This window comes from Cupressus sempervirens, chromosome 4 (genome assembly GCF_028749045.1).
Source record: "Cupressus sempervirens isolate cs-2001-9-10 chromosome 4, ASM2874904v1, whole genome shotgun sequence".
NCBI lineage: Eukaryota > Viridiplantae > Streptophyta > Pinopsida > Cupressales > Cupressaceae > Cupressus > Cupressus sempervirens.
The window spans coordinates 302,859,479-302,880,199 of NC_143121.1; the positions used below are offsets into that span (position 1 = coordinate 302,859,479).

The 20,721-nt window shown below is 34.6% G+C and overlaps 1 protein-coding gene across 6 annotated transcripts in view; it reads right to left on the bottom strand.

The window, feature by feature from the left end:
* Positions 1–20,721, bottom strand: part of LOC149561210 (serine/threonine protein phosphatase 2A 55 kDa regulatory subunit B beta isoform-like) — a 90,207-nt gene that overhangs the window by 62,710 nt on the left and 6,776 nt on the right. For 2 of the 6 annotated variants that reach the window (XM_089825025.1, XM_089825023.1), the window contains exons 2-7: positions 19,307–19,410; positions 18,985–19,080; positions 18,751–18,870; positions 18,273–18,365; positions 17,826–17,917; positions 6,512–6,630 (exon numbers count right to left, since the gene is read on the bottom strand). In XM_089825025.1, the coding sequence (XP_089681151.1) occupies positions 6,512–6,630; positions 17,826–17,917; positions 18,273–18,365; positions 18,751–18,870; positions 18,985–19,080; positions 19,307–19,410 (624 nt within the window). Of the gene's footprint in view, positions 1–6,511; positions 6,631–17,825; positions 17,918–18,161; positions 18,366–18,750; positions 18,871–18,984; positions 19,081–19,306; positions 19,411–20,721 lie in introns of all 6 variants that reach the window. The other 4 variants (XM_089825022.1, XM_089825020.1, XM_089825021.1 and 1 more) reach the window with 2 other exon arrangements.

Below are 20,721 nucleotides of genomic sequence, written 5' to 3' on the forward strand. Positions count from 1 at the left end.
TATGTTTATATGTACTTTTAAAAGTTAAACAATATTTTTTTCCATTATATCTATACATTAAAATCATTTACTTATGTAATTACATATGTTATAATATAATAATTATCAAACTATATTAGAATTAGAATGTAAATTTTTAGGCATAATTTATTATTAAAGATTCTCATATATATTTGGTAACTATTGAAATATTATATTAACTATTTTATATTGATGTATATGGGACTTCGGTCCCAGGTTACATCGAGGGCTTTGTAAATATTTTTGAAATTAATAAAAATGGGCACTTGCCACTTATTGATCAAGAAAAAATGTTGAGTAATAAAATATTTTCTTAATAATTAAATCATATCGATTTAATTATTAAGTCACTTATTCTCTAGTTTACTTAAGCTAAACTTTGGGCATATAACAATTAATTCTTTTATTAATTATTATCATGCAACCTAGGTTAGTTACCTATTACAGTTTTGATCTCCTTTATAAGGACGATCTCTCTTTGTAATTAAACAATTGATTCACTTTTGATTACAGCAATTTCTCTTTTTTGCTCATCAAGAATGTCTCGACTGTGGATCTGGGAATTCCAACCTCCATAGCTTTTGCTTCTCTCTTTCTGTGACAGTTTGCATGCACGTGATTCTTAAGAGCTATGGGGTTGATCTTTCATCAACTTCAAAATTGTATCAGAGCTCCAGATCTTCATGCCACTATTTTGTTTATGAGAGGTTTGGCTTGGCTTTCAGATCTATGATTTTATTTTATAAGGTTTCAGTTTTTAGAAGTGTCTTGTATTGGATCAAGGGGGACCTATTTTTCGGAGCACTTTGAGCCCAAACGGACATCACTGTTGAGCTCAGAGCATTTGAAAACCCCCATTTTCATATAAAATTTGTCCAATTTGGACATTGTTGAAATCTGAAGCAAAGAAAACTTGCACCCAAGCCATGTTGACTTGGGCACGCAAATTGAAGCAGCGAATTTTCTTATTCTAAAAAATTGGGCATGAGCGCCCTTGTCCCTAATTTGTTAGCCACATTGGGCCCGATTTGGGTCCCCTCTCTACGTGGGTTGTACCTTCTTGACAAGACCCTAATTATTTTTTGTCTTTGTATCTCCAAGACACTCCGCTCGACTGCTTGTTTATTGGAGGCACGTCTATAAAGTTTGGAAGGTGCCTTTTTTGAAGGTGGCACATGTTTTGTCGGTACCTGTACTTCAGTCCCCAATGCAATTTTCAGCCATTCCAACCCCCACGCCTCATTTTTTTTGGGCGCCATTTGTTTAGAGATAGGGTGTGCATTTTTTGCTTGGAGATCTGGTCACCATGGAGAACATTAGGCCACACGCTGCTGACATGTCTTTCTACACATATTTCTTATTGGAGAAAGCTTTTTTTTGTGAAAAGCGCCTATTTTTAAGCAGCGCATACCCATATCCATACGTGGCTTGGTTTTTGGGCGCATGCATAGAAGGTTCAATTAGCGGTTACTATATTTAGTTTTGCTAATTTTGGTGGTAATGACGCCCACCTCCAACTTGGCACCTACACATATCTTCCACATCAGACTTAGGCCCACTATGAGTGGCAATTTTTGGCCTTTTTTTCAAGCTCCCATTGTCAGCGCATTAGCTTGTGCATGCTCTTTGGGCCCCTACATTAGCGTTGCATACACATTGATGGATGGATTATTTTTGGGGGTTCCTAAGGTTTTTATGGTGCGCACATTTCTCCTACACACCCGCACACTCTCCATAATCAAAGGCATGCGTTTTGTGGTGAAGAAAGAAACACATGGCCCTTGCCCTATGTGTCGCTCATGCCCACCTCTTCCGAGCCTTTTACTATGTCAGTGACATTGTAAAGCACAACTTTCAAGGGTCTTCAGTGCTTACTGTGCCCCAATCACAAGCCCATCTTGGAAGCAAAGACCCATTTTCCATGTCAAAGGATGGTCTTCATATATGTGTTTTCATTAAGTGCAGTTTTTTTAATGGTCTAACATTGGTTAGGAGATTTTCTTTTTTCAAAGTGTTTGGTGTGATTTCTTTGCTCAATTTTTCAGTCATGAGCGGCATGGTGTTTTTTTACATCGCATGTTGTTTTCTGTGGAAGTCAAGCATTTTTGTGGGAGATGGCACAGTCAGCCAGAGGGACCCATGTGATTAGCTGTTTGGTTTCTAATTGGCGGTTTGAGCCAATTTCGAAGTATTTTTTTCTCCTCAAACGCTTTATGGTGTTTATTTCCCACATGGCAAATATTTCCTACATGCTTTCTTGGCCACCGGATTTGTTTCTCCAGCACCAACCCTTTGATCAAGCTTGTTTCTAGCGATTGGATATTTTTTCCAATAGGAGTCCTTTTCTGGCATTTTTTTGCCTCGATAGTCATTTGCCAATCAAATTTATGCTCATCACTTGCTAACATCAGCATTGCATCAGCACTCTTGTCACCCCTTCAAGCCTTGTTTGGACCTACCTTCTATTTTTTGCTCATATCTCAAACATACAGACTTTGTTTTCCACAAATGACATATTGCCGAAGAGCTGGTTCTAAGCCTGTCACAGTGGTACAGGTAATTTTCAATTTTGATGTTTTCTTATGGCTTTTTCTGCTATCAAAATCAGAGGTTATATTTTGCACTCCAGTAGACACATATCGAGCATCCAATTTTTCGATTTGGGAATTATTTATATCGTTGGGAAGGTCTTTCAAAGCTCTTCCCAGTAATGTTGGTTGTTTTTTCAAATTTTGTTTTAGGCAAATTCTATTCAGCTTTTTGCATTTTTGCATTTTGATGAATATCTTGGTCGTTTCAGGTCCAAAGATTGATTTTCTTGCTTCAGATGATTCGTCATGGTTTGTACTATCTATTGTATTAGCCCTATGTCTCTTCTGTTCTATTTAGACATCATTTGTATGCATTCTTGCAAACACACTGAGATAAAGTGTCATATTGCATCTATATTTCCATATCAGTTGGTTTGTTTTGTTTTGCCTTCTAATTTGAGTAGTGTCATCTAAGGACACTCATGCAGATTATTGTATTCTTGGGATTCAACATATCTTGTGTCTTATTGTACATGCACTACTCTGATTAAAGTGCCATGGGGGGTTGATGTTTTGCCTTTATTTGCCATTTGTCCACTAAGTTTCTCTTCTGTGACATTAGCCACATGACGTGTCTAAGATTGACCACCTCGGTACACACATATGTACTCCTTTGTGCATCTTGATCGTGGTTCCTTGACATACAGTTATTTTGGCCCACTTTTCTAGTTGCGTGTCACCTCACCCTTGTCTACATTAGGGGGGGGGTTCTTTTGTTGTTTCTCATGCTTCCTTGGTTCGATGGAGTGAGCGATGAATTCAATATTTGTTCCTATGTACAAGGCGGATGCAGTGGTTGGGTACCTATGCATTTTAGTGAGATGGATCATTTACCATATAGACATTCTTTTTTTCATTCCTACTTTGGTTGCAGCCTTCCGTGTTCATTTGATCAGCTCTTCAGGCTTTGGTGTTTTATGCCATTCATATCTTCGAGTTTAGTTGTTTGCCTTTGTGTGCAACCTGATTCGATGCAAATTATAGTCTTCTCTACCTGGTCAAGTTCTATGTCAATGGAGGTTCTTCAGATCAGCAATTACTTTTGACAGAGCTTTGCAGCTTCTACATGCTTCTATGGTGTTCTACATGATCATCTCTTTTGTTCCCATCTTCTAAGACATTCCCTAGTTTGGAGGCTTCTTCAGTCCTTCAATAGTTCTTTTCAATATTATTTCCATCTTTTTTTGGAGTAGGGTTCTTCCCATGTGGTTTTCTCTATTTCTCCTCTTTTCAGAGATTTGGTTGTGCTTGGGTACCTCATCAGGCCTTGTTGTTGGTTCACTAGTAGTTTTTAGGTTTTTAGTTACTCTCTAAGTTTATCTTAAGAGGGTGTTAGAGTAATAAAGTATTTTCTTATTAATTAAATCATATTGATTTAATTATAAAGTCACTTATTACCTCTAGTTTACTTAAGCTAAACTTTGGGCATATAATAATTAATTCTTTTATTAGTTATTATCATGCACCCTAGGTTAGTTACTCGTTCGGGTTTTCTCTTTGTAATTAAACAATTGATTCACTTTTGATTATAGCAATTTCTCTTTTTGCTCATCAAGAATGTCTCCTCTATGGATCTCGGAATTCTAGCCTCCATAGCTTGTGCTTCTCTTTCTGTGACAATTGTTTGCATGCAGGTGATTCTTGGGAGCTGTGGGGTTGATCTTTCATCAACTTCAACATGGTATTAGAGCTTCAGTTCTTCATGCCCCTGTTCTATTTATGAGAGGTTTGGCTTGGCTTTCATATCTATGCTTTTATTTCATAGGGTTTCAATTTTTAGAAGTGTTTTGTATTGGATCGAGGGGAACCTATTTTTTGGAGCATTTTGAGCCCAAACAAACATCACTGTTGAGCTTGGAGGCTTGAGAGCTGTGGGGTTAATCTTTCATCAACTTCAACAAAAAATATGAACTTTTAAAACATTAAAAATAAATAGATAAATTCAAAAGAAATTAATTATAATTAATTATTTTAAAAACTTAGAAAAATAATTTCTTATAATTTCCATTTGTTATATAGCATAGAAACGTAAGTGTAAAAAGATTAAAATTTAAGTCTTTGGCAGAGTTTAAAAATATTGGGTGTATGATTTCAATGGAAATAGTTTGTTCCCCCACTATTGATTACTGGTTTTCCAATTAAATGATTGGCTCGCATTTATACGCATCAGCTTGGCTTACAAAAAAAGTGATTGGTTTTAATTGTCAATTCATCCATGTGATTGGTTTAATTTTCAGTCCGTCCATGTGGCGTGTGATGTTATTGGCTTTCCTTGTAGGCAAACACACCTTATGATATCTCCCTCGCAACATCATCTTTTTAGACGTCATGACAAAACAAAATTAACAATGATGAACAGTTATACATGCTGCAATGGTCGTGTATACTTTCTGTAATGTTGGCTGTTGATCTACACTTTCAGCTGATCAGTTTCATATAAAGAACACCTTCAGCATTATTATCATCAGAACACATTGACCGTCATATGGGTCATACAAACAAACAGATAAGCTATATGATTTGTGCCAAGAACAAGGGACCATACCAGAATGTCCTCAGTACATGTTTTGAAACAAAAAAAAAGAGTTTCTGGATTAAAAACAGCAAGAAAACAACATAACTGATAACTAAAGAAACCTTACTCTGGATCACACTTTGTAATCCAACATCAGTATAGTTTATAATTAGCACTCATAGCAGTTAAGATTAAATTATGATGTTTTATCAAAATTCAACCACACAGTTCCTGAGCTGAACTCATTACCTGTATTTCATGAGTAGTAGTTCACAAGAATATTAATAAAAATTTGCAAAAAAAAATTAGAAAAATCCGAGCCTCTTTTGATCTGGATTTTTTTTTCCAGAAATTTGATTACTAATCTTTTGAAATAAAAATCTTTTGGAGGTATTTTATGGAAATTTCATGGTCGTCTCCAAAGATTTTTGGTACAAATCGCGAGCCTAGTCGAGAGTTTTGATCGCAAGATTTCCTGGTTTGAGCAAAAGTCTCTGATTTTTTAAGGTTGCATGTTGTGTGCATGTGCATTTTGTGAGTTGCATGTGCTGTTTTACTCCACAAAATCTCATTTTTTGCCACATAAAGGTTTCTCTGATGGTTTTCATAATTTTCCCTCAAAAACTATTTGTTGGATTTTACCTTTTTCTCAAAAATGAAGCTTCGTATTCTTCGATCCATGTCTCGGATTCTGTTGTCAAGTTTTGATTGATTCTTCACATCAAAAATTGTATCTAATTTTTCCAAATTTTCTCATAAATAATTGTAGTTTTTTGCAGTTTGTTTCGAGTCAAAATGCTCATCTACAAAAGTTCTTGGTGAATTATCTTGCAATCTATTTTGAGGCGCAGTGCTCATGTTCAAAAAGGGTTTCGTAATTTTTCTCAAAATTGTGGTTTCAGTTTCATCTTGGTGTCTCTAGCTACAGGGAGTAATACCTTTGTTGCTCAACATCAGATTGGATGGCTTCTTAGGTCATTAACATCTTGCAGATATAGGGAGGGTCTAAAAAACAGAATGTTCTTAAGAATTTGTGACCAAAAGACAGCAGTTAGACGATGAACATTAAGGGAGGGTATTAGAATATTATAAAATTTTTAGTCTTTAGTTTAATATGTAGTTTCTATTTTTGTCTTTTGTTCATAATTGCTTCATGATAGAAACATCGTCTTTGTAAATCTATTTAAGGATCTTTCATCTCCTATTTTTTACAACAACATTGATTTTTGAGTTTCCATTTTCCATAATAGATGTAATTTCCAGACATGTTACCCACTGTGTTTTAGTGTTGTAATACAAACTAATACAAATATAGTTTCCAGTTTTCTCTTTAAAAAAGTGGACTATAAATAGTGTAAAATTCTTGCTACTACAGATCCTTTACCAGTAAGCTCTTCCATGTTGGTAGGTTTAATATCAACAATATTGAAGCATTGATCACTTATTTCCAAGTTCCACAAATTTATGCGTAGATCATCTGCTGATATGTAAGTTTCCCCATCACTGCATGACACATACATAAAAAAACAAATTTAGTATTTAAAATCTAGTATCAACAAAACATATAAAGATGAAGTCTAAAATTTAAATATAACAGCTATAATTGTGCACCCAAGAAAGAGATTTGAATATTAAAATTCAATTACTGTAGAAACATGCAGATAAAAACAATTGGCATTATTTAAGAAACATTTACCTGCATTAACAAATAATGCCTATCAAGATGCATGTAATGCCCATGAGTGTTTGTGTGGATATTATAATTTATATCAAAAGTTTGGTCAAGGGGTTTTGGGCACTTAATCTTTGATTTATGTCTTGTCATTGCATGTGCTCTTTGGATTTCCATCGTTGTATGTTGTCAATGTGTATTTTGGATTTTCATATATACCATGTCATACTTGCCAATTATTTTATTTTGGTATTTGCAATTAAAGAGAATGGATCACATATTTCGGATTTATATGCATATGAATGGATTTGCACGTGTAAACTCGCATTGTGTATTGGGTACTGCCATCATACTGAAGAGCACACACTAATACTGAGAGGGGGGCTAAGACAGTATCAGGATAAATGTTAACACATTTCAAATCTGCAAATATAGCTTCAAAAACATTGAGCAAACAGCACATGCAAGAACACACAAATTATGTGGGAAAAAACCACAGCAAAATATTATTTTTATTAGTATCTTACAAATGGTAGGCAAGAACCCACATAAGGTACCAATCTTACAAACATGAACTCAGACTTGATAGCAGCACCAACTCAGTATGAAGCAATGACATCCAATAAACTCGGCTTGAAAAAAAAAATCTCTGTACTCTGCTCAACTAAAACTCTTCTGTACTCTTACTTCACATAAATCAGATTTGATTTATCTTTTCTCCTCGACCATTCTTTTCTTGTGTACTTGTAAAAGTGACTGAGAATTAAGTGGATTGCTTTCCTTTCTATTCCTGGCAATGCTTACCTTCTTTTAGCAATCTCAAACATTACGTCAATTCTTTTCAACACAACAGCATATTCTTTCTAAAAACTGTTCCTTGTATATTTTTGCATGTATCAAACTTTGACATCAATGACAATTATGTAACAATCTTCCCCTTTGTTTGATAGCAACTTCAAGCTTCCAAACCAAACAATGCAATCTGCTCCTGCTCCCCCCTTTTCCGATTCTTCCCCTTTGATATCAATGGCAAAGGAGATAATGACTCTGCAAATTCTTCACACTAAGCTAAAGGATATGACAATTATATGCTCTCCCTTAATCAATAGCTGACCTTAATAACATAATGAGTGTCACTCCCAATTTCTTCCTCAAGTATTCAAAAGGTTCCATTGGAAGAGGCTTGGTGAAGAATATGCAACTTGTGCTTTGGTGGCAACATATTTTAACTTCACCTAATTGTTAGCAACTTGTTCTCTTAAAAAATGATACTTAATTGCCATCTATTTATTCCTTAAGTGCATAACTGGATTCTTAGATATATTAGTTGCACTTATATTGTCACAGGAAATGGAAATGGGATGATCAAACGCTACCTTGATGTTCTTCAATGTCTGTTTCATCCATTGAAGTTGTGTGCAACAAGAAACTGCTACATTGTATTCAGTTTCAGCTATAGACTAAAAAATTGACTCTGGTTTCTTGCTCATCTACAAAACTAGATAACTTCTTAGAAAGGCTCACCTCCACTCATGCTCTTTCTTCATATCATCAACACTGCAAGCCCAATCTGCACCTGTCTAGGTTGTGAGGATGAAGTCTTCAGCTCTTGGATACCATTTGCCGAAATATATAGTACCTTAGAAATATTTGAATATTTTCTTTACTACACTTGCATGAATCTCCGTTTTGTGCAGCTTGAAATTGAGCCACATAACCAACAGCTTGCATAATATCTGCATGCATAGCTATAAATCATTGACCTATACAATATTACAAAGTTTGATTAGCTTTTGCTCAACTTGGATCTTGTAACCATGGGTATTCGCCTTTAGCATTTTCTTAATATACTTGGTTTGAATAAGAAATATTCCATTAGTTGATAGTAAAATTTGCAAACCAAGAAAATAAGACAGCTCACCAAACCTTGATATTTCAAACTCATTTTGCATGGTAAAGGCAAATTCTTTGCACGTATTTTCACTGTTGCCTCCAAAGATATATCATCTACATAACCTTCATTTCTGACATCAAGGTTGCTGTCCGCAAAATCTCTTTTGTAGCCTTGCTGCTGCAACTATTTGTCTAGTCTAGAATAACAAGCTCTGGGTGTGTGTTTCAACCCATACAGTGCCATCTTCATCTTGCAAACATAGTCCTGATTTTCTGGAATAATAATTCAATCATGCTGTTCCATGTAAACAGCTTCCTCCAAATTTCCATTCAAAAAGGCTGATTTTCCATTCATTTGAAAGACTTTGGAATTCTTGAAGCTTGTCAAAACCTAGAAACATTTGTATTGCCTGTATCCCAGCAACAGGTGCAAATGTTTCATCAAAGACAACACCCTCAACTCGTGAATATCACTTGCACACAAGTCTTGCCTTATTTCTTACAATTTGGCTAACATCATTTAATTTATTCCTGAAGACCCATTTAATTCCAATGACATAGTTATCTTTGGGTCTTGGGACAAATTCCCAAGTTTTAATCTTATCGTTCCTTTGTCATTACTTGCTTCTTGAACTCTCTTTGGTTCAATTTTGGACAGCAAAAGGTGTATGTTCATTTTCTGAATAACCTATTAATCTTCTTGTTGCTCTTACTATCAACTCTTATTATCAAATCTTCCCAATGATTTCTTTGTAAAAATTTAGATGGTGTATCTAGAATCATTTGATGATGTCTCTTAAGGTATCTTTGACGGTGTCTTTTGTGCAACTATTTCAACTGCACCTCCTTCTACAATTTCTGTATCTTCCTTGAGCTCCTCTAAATATAGATCATCTAATTTTTGTATTTGTTTTGGAAATATATATCTTCATCAACATTAACATTTGCACTTTCAACAATTTTGTGCCAGCATTTGTTGTAGCATTTGCATGCTTTACTCTTGGAAGTATATCCAATAACAATTCCCTCATCTGCTCTTGCATCAAATTTACCCAAATTGTAGGCAAGAGCCTACAACACATCAGTAAATTGTGAGCCTCTCATCTGGGAGATCTTGGGTTCGAATCTACTTGAGCTTAACACATAACAATTAATCTCACCAAATAATAATAAATCATTAATAAATAATCAAGGCTTCGGCCGATTACCTATCAGAAAAAAAAATTACCCAAATTCTTTTCTAATATAACGTGGACTACCAAACATTCTGATGTACTTTACAATTATTAACCTACATTTTGAATACTAATAAGAATCCTGTTGCTATTTACTTAGATTAATCCATAATTCTAAATTTAAACAGCAGTATGAACTGCTTCTTTCCAGGATGAGCAGGGATTTGGACTCATTCACTGTGCACTGAGCAATCCCTTGACCTGTCCTATTTTTCCTTTCCACATTACCATTTTGTTGTGGTGATCTTGCAACTGAATTGCCTTTTTATTCCCTGATTTTAACAGAAATCTTACAATTCACTTATAACTTGTAATGAATTTTCCTGCTTTGTCTGATTGAAAACATTTTATCTTCGTTCCAGTCTCATTCTCCGCTGAGGATTTCTGTGCTCTAAATTTGTCAAGAGCTTCTATTTTTACCTTTAAAAAAGCAACCCAAGTAATTTTTGTAAAATAATAAATTAAAAGTACAAAAAAATCACCTTACTTGCTCCTTGTTCTCATTGGCCCATATAGATATATATGAATCAGCTCTAGAAGCTTTGTAGCAGAATACTCCTAAGATTTGAAGCTCACTCTTGTTTGCTTTCCCAATTGACAATCTTTACAAATTATGTTTTAAAGGTTATTGAGAGCTTTGAAATATCTTTCACTACTTCTTTGTGGCTGATTTTGACAAGATTATCAAAATTTAGAAGCCCCAACCTCTTATAACATAACAAGCTTCCATCTTCTTGTTAAATGCAGCACTTTTCACCTTTGGTGTTATTAAGAATGTAAAGACTATTACTTGCTCTAGTAACCTCAGCAATAGATCTTCCTTATTTGCTTACCTCATGCCCTACAGATTGGAAAGTAAGACTGTGTCCTTGGTTACACTCAGAAGATTGTGTTCCAGACCTTCAACAAACCATGTATTTTCTATCTTTGTTCTTCCATCATCAAATAAAATAGTGCCTTATCCTGAGATTCTGGTTGAAGCATTATCACAGAATCTTACTATACCGGCATTTGCTTTCTTCAAAGTAAGAAACTTACTTTGTCCCATATCATGTCTTGATCAGCCACTGTCAATATACCATGTATCGCCTTCATTCTGTGCATGAAAGGCAGATTGAACTCATAAGAGTTTTCAGATTTCTTTTTCTTCTGGTATCTTCTCACCGAACTTTTCTCTCTTTCTTCTCACTTCGTTTAGGGGAATCTGCAAAATTACTTCTACAAACTTTTGCAGTATGATAAGAATTATAGCACTTAAAAAATATGATATTGAAATTCATTGAAGGAGAAAAATATTTCCTACTTAACAAACCTTTACTTTGATTCATATTCCATGCATGATCAGTTCTAGAATATGCTCCATAATTCCTAGCTCTGACTGAAATTGCTTATTATATGCACTTTGAAATCCACGGCCCTCTGACCAAATTGACTGCATGAAAAATAATAACCATAAAATGAGCTATTAAACCTGGTTATTTGTGCTTGCCTAGATGGAAGAGATTTTCTGAAACCTTCATTTCTCACTCTAGAATATGTACTTGTCTTCTACTTCTCTTTCTTTATTTCCACCATATTTAAGGCTTTCATCACAGTTTGCTTGTTTTTCTAAACTTAAGAAGTGTTGTAGAACCACTTTTTTCAAAAGTAGGCTTTGTGCATTGATGGTATCACTCAAAATTGCAGAACTCTTATCACTCTAAAATTTCTTCTTCAAAGAAACAAATTTAGTCTCTAATTTTCGCAATTTTTGTCTTCAAGTGATTTCTAATTCTTCTTCAATTTTCTTAGCTTCTTCAATCTGAATTTTTATCTATAATTTTCTTTTCAGCTTCATCAAAGGCTTGTGATAGTTTATGTGATGATTCATTGTTGTCTTCGAGCTGCACCTTCGATTTAGAATTTCTCTTCTTAAGCTTTTCCATCTTGTCATAGGCAAAGAAAGACACTTCTTCAAGATTCACCCCATCTTCTTATATGGTCTTACTTTCAGAATCTTCCTTCTGATCATTGTTTTCTTCTATACCCATGAAAAGTAGTCTTCTATTTCACTAGAAGAACCTCCTTTGTCTCCTAATGAGCTGATGAAATTGATATAATAAAGAATTTTTCTATTTTTGAAAATTCCTTTCATCTCTTGAAAACATTTTTTATTTTACTTTGGCTATTCTTCACTCTTACAGCCCTCTTTCATTGCATGAGGATATCCGGATGCAAAATGCTCCACCTTTCCAAAACTGCAACCCTTGAAGTGTAGCTTCCCTTTGTGCTTTCCCAAAGCTTCTACAAATGGTTTCTTGTAATAATATAGTAATGATGATTGTGCCTAATCCTTCTTTGTCAATGGATGCAGGTGAAGATCAATCCCACGAGCGGGGAAAGAGAATATAATCAAACTGAGGGGATGTGGACATGCAGTGAAGGTCAGAAATGTCATCCAAGCAGGAAGCATAATTGATTAACCAGTAATCAGGTCTACATGGAGTGTTGCCATAGTTATGTCACTTGGTTTACTCATTTTGGCCCCTTCAATTAATTTAAGTACATTAAATCCTTGTTATTGATTTAACGGAAGAACCATGGTAATAAATTCATTGATTTTCATTATATATATAGCATAGACGTAAAGATATACTATATGTGTATAGATGCATGCATATAGTCATGTTCTAAAATGGCCATGTGGATGCATCTATGATGATTGGGCTATTGAGTACACAAAGTAAAAGTTGGCACTAAGTCCCTAGAACATATGCATTTAGCTATACAAATACACATAAATAATATGCATAGGCATATGATATATGTATATAAATGCATTATTGCTTGCTAGCACTTTGATGACTTGATATTTAAATGATTATTTGTTTTCATAGTAAACTGAAGTGGAAATAATTAATCCTAACAGTGCCTGCTGCTTAGGTGGTGGAGCAACTCTTCTTGCCACATGCGAGCAAAGAGTTACTCAAAAGACTGCTCAAGCCACCATTGCCTGTCTTGATTGGCTCATTTTGGTATTGATTTTGGTTTGGGCATAAGAGGTCTGCATTCTTGGAGTTACGCATTCTTAGCTCTACATACTTTTGCCTTTCATCATTTGGTTGTATAATCTTCGTCCCAGTCAAGGAACAATGTACTTCTATGGAATTATTGCGCATAGACTTTGAGCCATTTTCTCTAGTCTCAGGCATGATCCTTTGTCTTTTAATTATGTTATATTTCTTTATGCAATTGCAAACAGCAATCATTTATGAAAATTGGGTCACCAATCTCTTTGCATCAGAAAATTGCATTTGGATTTATGTATTTCCATATACATCCTACTGTCTTATGAAAAGCATCATGTGCGACATTGTTTTTCCAGAATCCATCACCATACAGAAAGAATACAGAAATTAAGTGGAGATCCCCTAGGGTAAAAACCTCGATGAGATATTGCTTTTATTTTCTTCTTACAAACTGTATGCAACAGCCCACGTAAGACAATGATTGTACAAATGTGAGCTCCAACTCACTGGACACACCAACTCCTCTGAGCACTAAATATGAAGCACCGACTTCCAATAAACTCTGCTCAAAAAATCTCCTCCATACTTTACTCGATTAAAAATTCTTGTATTATGTGCAAAGAAAATTCGTCTTCTGCACAATAAACAGTTATCTGTACTTCCCCTATTTTCTTTCCATCACACTTTATCTCTGATTTTTTTTTATCACTGAGAAATCATCTTCATAGACTGCATTTACATGATCACTAATAAATCATCTTCTAGAACTGCATTTTCCTTTTTATTTCATAAATATCCATAAATCCTCATGAATATAAACTACTAGAAATGATGTTGATGTTTGGATTCTTAAAAAAAGAAACTCTAAAATATCTTGTGTGCCAAAATCACTAATAAATCATCGTCTTAAACTGCAATTTCCTTTTTTATTTCATAAAGATCCATAAAATCTTCATTTATGAAAACTACTAAAAATGATGTTGCTGTTTGGATTCTTAAAATATCTAGTGTGCCAAATCTGATCATGAAACCGTACCAAATCTGCATAAAATATTTCTTTTCAAGTCACATTAAATCTTTCTTTTTATGACACATTAAATCTTTATTTTTTTGACATATATCAGATTTGATTTATCTTGTCATATCCTCAAACACTCTTTTCTTGTGTACTTCTAAAAGTGACTTCCAGATTTATGTGATTTGACTTCTTTTAGCAAAATCCAATGTTAGGTGAGTTTCTTTAAAGACAATGGTATATTCTTTCTAGCAGTATATTTTTTCTAAATATAGTTTCTTATTTCTTTTTGTATGTATCAAGCTTTGACATCAATGATAATTATGTAAGACGTACTCGCTGAAAACGTTCATGTAAACTGCCATCAAGGTATATGAATTTATGCACTTAGAATTATGTTCACATGTATTTCAACTTTTGCTCATGCTTGGATTCAACAGTACATCAGCTTCACCCCTTTCATTTAAAAAATGTGATTTTGCCTATGCTCATTGAGTTAAGTGTTGTTGTGATAATTGGAAAGGCAGTGATTAATGAAACTCCAAAGGTTGTGATCAAGCATTAAGAAAAGACATGTAATTAATAATGGACATGTCCTTCTGGTACGGACAAGTCCCTTGGGAATGAGCACGCGCCCTTTATGAAAGGGTATATAGAAAATATAAAAAGAGATCAGTGAAAGTGTTTTTAATTTGAGATTGAAGGAATTAAACAAGGATAATAAGTATCTGAAGTCAAATCTCCATATAAGGAATTAGAAGGATTATTAGAAGAATACAGCCAAAAAGGATGTTTAGTTATAAAGGAAGAAAAAGGGCAGAGAAGCTAAAGCGTAATTCAGATTTGCATCTGAATATATGAAAAGAACACTATAAGAAAATTGAACAGAACTTAAGGCTGCGATTGAAGTAATCATGGGCAAAGATTGATACTATTTGAGAGGCCATCTCTCTTCTAAGGGATAACACCCCTCATTAAAGGGTACATGAAAGGTATATACAGAAGGTATAAATTACATTTAGGGTGAGGAGAAATCTGAAGAGAGTGTGGAGTAAAAAGTGTGTAGAGTGAGTGAAAATAAAAGATATATAATTCTTATTTAAATATGTAAAGAATATTGCACACTAACAAAGAGTTATGTCTCTTGGTGAAGAGGTATGTTGGAGTGATATTAAAGGAGAGGAGTGAGAGATGTGAAAAGCAAGAAACCTAATTGCAATATCTTTGCATATAGAGAGCAGATTTATGATGACTTTATGAGCAGATTTATGAAGTGTCTATGAGCATAATTGTGAGGACTTTATGACACTTATGAAAGAGTGCTTCATGAGAAGATAAAGCAGACTTTGGAGCAGAATTGTGATGCATATTGAAGAGTCTTATTATCAGCTTACAACATATTTTAATAAAGCAGATTGAAGAAGAGACTTGTAGCTTTTGTGAAGAAAATTCGAACAAGGGGTCAATACCTCTAGTGAGCTTATGCTGACGAACTGAATGAGAGGTCAGTGCATCTAGGGGGCAAGTGCTCACGCATTGACTGAGGAACAGGTGCTTCTAGTAGGTTGAGCCAATGAAACATGGAATAGATTCTTATACAAGCAAGTAATTTGCTGTGGTTTTCTCCCGTTAAGGTTTCCACATAAATATCATGTGCTATTGTGTTCTTCTTATTGGAGATTGTAGATGTGATAGAGATCTATATCTCTGGGCATTAATACTGTTATAGTCACCTTCAGCTGAAAAGGACATATATGATAAATTGAATATTAAATATAAAGACGTGTCATACTTTATGCATTAAGGCATGGAAATACAAAGAGTTGAGTTATGTTTTGGAACTTGATGAGACCTTCAGTAGTAATTTGAAGAGTCTCTCTTTATGTTATATATATTGCATCAAGCAAAAGGCATTGTACACTTGACTATTTTATTATCAATAAAATGACCTTTTGTTGTGTGACTCGGTTTTTCCCTTCATTTTTGAAGGGTTTTCTCAGGGTAACTTCTAGTGTTTGTTTTAGTTCTTCCTTATTGATGTTTATCATCTTGATTTCTGGGCATATATCCAACAATTCTCATGTGCACGATTATTGATGTTGAGAAATTGGTGTTATTGTCTAATCAGGTTTTAAATAGGGTATTAAGTTTGCAAAAAGTAAAGACTATCCTTCTATTGATTCACACCCCGCACCCTATCAGCATAATCGTGTGCTAGTCAAAGGCAGCTAGAAAGAGATGTATGTAAAAAATTCTCTCTTTTACTAGCTGTTGATATTTTAAATTTTTTTTTTGAGAAAGAAGTGTGAAAATTCTTTCTTGTAAACTTTCTTCCACCACATTTATTGGGTGTAGATATAATGGGTATTTCAAAATATTATAATATTTAAATACATTGCATACTCAAAAATTGTAATCATCTCCCACTTGTTGTAAATGAATCTCAATGAGTTCAAAGAATGATTCTTAAGAAAATGTGTGTATTTAACATCATATCTTTGTTGTTATTTATAGTTCTTTGCTTTTCAGCCTGTTACCAAATAATGCAGTTGTAAGTAGCTAAGTTGGTGGTATGGTTACAGGTACACCATTACGGCAACTTTTTTCCTTGGGCACAATGTGTCTATGCATGTGTGTGTGTGTGTTTGTCTGTGCGCGTGCGCGTGTGTTTGTGCTAGCAGCCAAATAAAAAATTGCAAAAGTAAATACATTTGATTGTATGCTACACCATCAATTAATGCCCAATGCCAAAATGATAGTGATTAAGATAAATACTAAGTGCCAATTGATAGTTTGGAATTTTAATATCATGTCATATGCTATATATATGCCACCTGCCCTTCAAAAGGCCAAAATGAGAAAAGAGTGAAAAGGGGAGATGAAGCTTTCAGGGGCGCATTAGGGTTTTAGGATGCAAAAATTGGTTAAAATTGTCCTTCTTTTGGCCACTTTTTGTCACTCAGCACCTTTGAGCACCCTAGGTATACTTGGGTACTTCCAGGTGCACACCCTGGGTGCACCCAGATGAACCTGGACACAGACATACCTGGTATGGGTGCAGGACAGGTTCTGGGCGTCTCTGGCAACTTAGATTGGTAAGAATATTGACCTTCCACACCCATCAAATTATTGAATTCACCAACAGTATAGGAAATTATAGCAGATTGGGATTTATATGGACTAACCCCCATACCTGATAAAAAGATATGTAATTATTGAGCAAACCCACAAACCATATGCTTGCAGTTCTGTTTATTTTGTCTTTAACACCCAAAGTCCACTAAGGAATCGCAAGTATAAAATGCAATTTATCGGTTTTATTCAAGTCCATTAACATGCATGAGCATGCTTACCTATGATTAAACTATAAAACTGCGCTTGTCATTTTGGCTCAATTGATTATTATCGGGCCATTGAAGTCTCTCTACAGACCTCTTGTTTTTTTACAATGGATCCATAGTTTTTCTCTGATTTGAACAGAAAATCTGATTGCCTGATTTGCAGAATGCTCTTAAACTGATCTGTAATTATCATTTATTAATATATCAGCCTATCTTCTTTCCCTTGTCAAATAGAATACTATAGATATTATTCTTATAAATCTGAAATACCAGAAAAACCCTTTAAAAATTCACCAAGAAAGACCAACCAAAGAAATTTGCTGTAAACCAAACAGCAAACACTTTCCTTTTGTAAAAAGAACTACAGACACATTTCCTAACCAAAAGTTATAAAACAAACTCACCAATGCAACATTATAATTTAGTATTTACTAAACACAAACACATTGCATAGTTATTTATGAGGTTCTCAAACTCATAACTCAAAAGCAAAATTTCAATAATGTGTAGAAAAGAGCAGGAAAAACACGTTACCTGTTGTTTGAAATCGAGTTGATGTGATAATCATGGGCATGACCATATATTCTCCGACATCTGGCCACGAGTGAAGTTTCACTGCCAGCTACCTATTCACATAAAATGACTGTTACTTACCTTCTGATTCTCATTGCTTCATGAAAAGAACTATCTACCAGCTATTAGCATGACACTAATAAAGCCATAGATGCATTTTAACATCATAAAAGAACTCTAATATTTATGACCGTTTGACAGCTTAAGGTATGTGAGAAAGCTCATTCTACATACGAACAAACAAACAAACAAATTTGTGTCTTTTTTTTTACTAGATAATGTGAACTTGAGTACAACTACCGTGGGCAGTCGGAGTGAAGGAATGCCTCTTAATGGATATGAATCCGAAGATGTATTGATAAACTGAGAAGGAATGCCATTTGAGGGGGGAGTTGTCCTTGGAATTACCACAGGACTAGTGCCTGGCAAGCCTCCATTCTCCAACCGAGTTATAGGTTCTGCATTCATTTCGCATACTTTTCTAATCTTTCTCTCCTGAACCTGTTCCACAAATGAATAACAATAAACCCACGAGATAACAAAGTTTGACCAACCTCTGCTAATTTATCTTGATTAAAGCTAGCTGTCTGGAATTTGATTCCAATTATAAAAAATCAATCAAGATCAACATTAGTTATCCAGAATCAAATGAGCTTAAAATTGAATAGATCTATTGTGAACTGAATTTGTGCAATTGAGATCACCACAAAAAGTCTCTTTCAGGATTGAAGTTCACTCCAACATTCTGTTATTACCACAAAAAGTCTCTTTCAGGAGTGAAGTTCACTCCAACATTCTGTTATTATTGAGCCTTCTATCAAGACCTACTGAACCAAAATAAACAAAATGGCATGGCAACACTCTAATATAATTAAGTATTGAGTACCTTCCATAGTTTGATGGTTTTGTCATTTGTCGAAAGAAGAAACAAAGCACCATTGACAGTTGGGCACCACCTGATCTTATTGATTTTCTCTTCTATTTCCAAACTTTTCAGATAGTCAAACTGTCACAGACACACAAACCACTGGCTAACATTTGCAAAGCAATCACAGAGACTTCTGTAATTGTTATTAATATGTTCATAATGCTAACAAATCAGCAAATATTCAGTATTTACCTCAGGTTCATGGCTCTGAAATTCAGTCTTATATCTATATTCAGGATGCCTAGGCATTGGGTAATCTAGCCCTTCAAGCTCACTCTGAGATTCCAGCTACAATACATTCAATTATAGAAATATAATTATGTTCCTTTCAAAAGATTTCTACCATCAATTACCAGTTAAACACAAAATTGGAGAAACAACTAAGCAATTTAGTTTCAGGAACAAAACCAAAATACTATCATTCAAATCCCCTTTTGCATTGAAAATTTGTAACAGTCAAAGTGATAAGAAAAGCTTAATTGTAGATGGGCCCTCATTGCTCTATCAAGCTTACATCTTTGCCATCTGTCCTTTCAAAAAGTACGACACGCCCACCACGATCTCCAGTAGCCAAATGCTCACCACTCTGATCGAACTCAATTGCCGAGATAATATCAACTGTTCAAACATTTATATAAAATCCACCCTATCAGAAACATCATAAGCTCATGAAATAACAAGCAAATATGTGGATTAAATAGCATTTCTCTAGTTACTCATAATTTGGACCAGAGCAACAATTCCAGAAAGAGGAAACATAGCTTCAAACACAAAAAATGGAGAAATAGATGAAGACATTTTAAATGTCTTACTTTACAACTAATGCATTTGGAATGCTTGCCTTTAAACATTGGAAATCAGTTGGTACATTAATACTGCCAAACTCTGGGGTAGTTACGTTCCTTTCCTTTTTCCTTTTTCTTTCGTCTTTTATTTTTTCTTTGTGCATGGGAAAACAATTGAAGCTTCAGTCCTTCCGATGCAAAGGTAGGTTTAAAGCACAACTCTATGGACAGGTGACTTAGTTCCTTCCTCTCTCTAGAGACAACAGTACTCAGAATTTTCACATGTGACACACAATCCAACTCCGAAGAAAAATATTATTACTTTCCTCCATTGCACTTTCTCTATTAAATCCCACATAAAGAGTACAAAAAACACATGAATGAGCATTAGAATGTTTAATTGTTTTAATTCTCAAAACAAGTTCCAATAACTCCTATTGTGGGACCACAGCTTCTCACATGTACAACAATGAATCAACAGAAAATGGATGTTGTACTTATTTCAGTTTTTATCAGATGGGATCGGGGCTCCTTTTATGTGGAAGCTAACAATATTCATCATTGCCACAATTTATTCGGCATGTCCTTCATCATGTTGTCAGCAATAATGTTACCAAACATCTATGGGAAATTCCAATAAGAAAATAATGTGCTTATGAAATTCACAATGAAGCCTTACACAAAAAATAGAAACTGAAAAACATATTCAAATTTGAGGAGTGATTACTCATGTAAGTAATAATAATAAGCATCTTTGTTTTGAATATTGAACACCAGCCAATTGTAGAATACTACCATTTGGCCTTCATTTAAAGAAAATATCAACAGAATTCAAACATATATTGAAATTCCAAACCTGATCTGGTGTCAAGTAAGGAACTGAAAACAGAAGTCTTTAGACCTTTGCATAAACAAGCTTTACAGCTGAATTAACTGCTTAGCAGTGTAGTATTTGAAGCAATTGCACTGTAGGTGATACTGAAATTTTCAGAAGTGGTAAATGTTTCACTTCCAAAGAAGATATTGAAATTCACCAGACTTAGAACGACAGTATTACTTTTAATGGTAGTCACTTTTTTGGGGACCAGTTCATCTTGGCCATGCTCAACACGAAAAAATGTGTTCAGATCCAATAGTAAGGCTG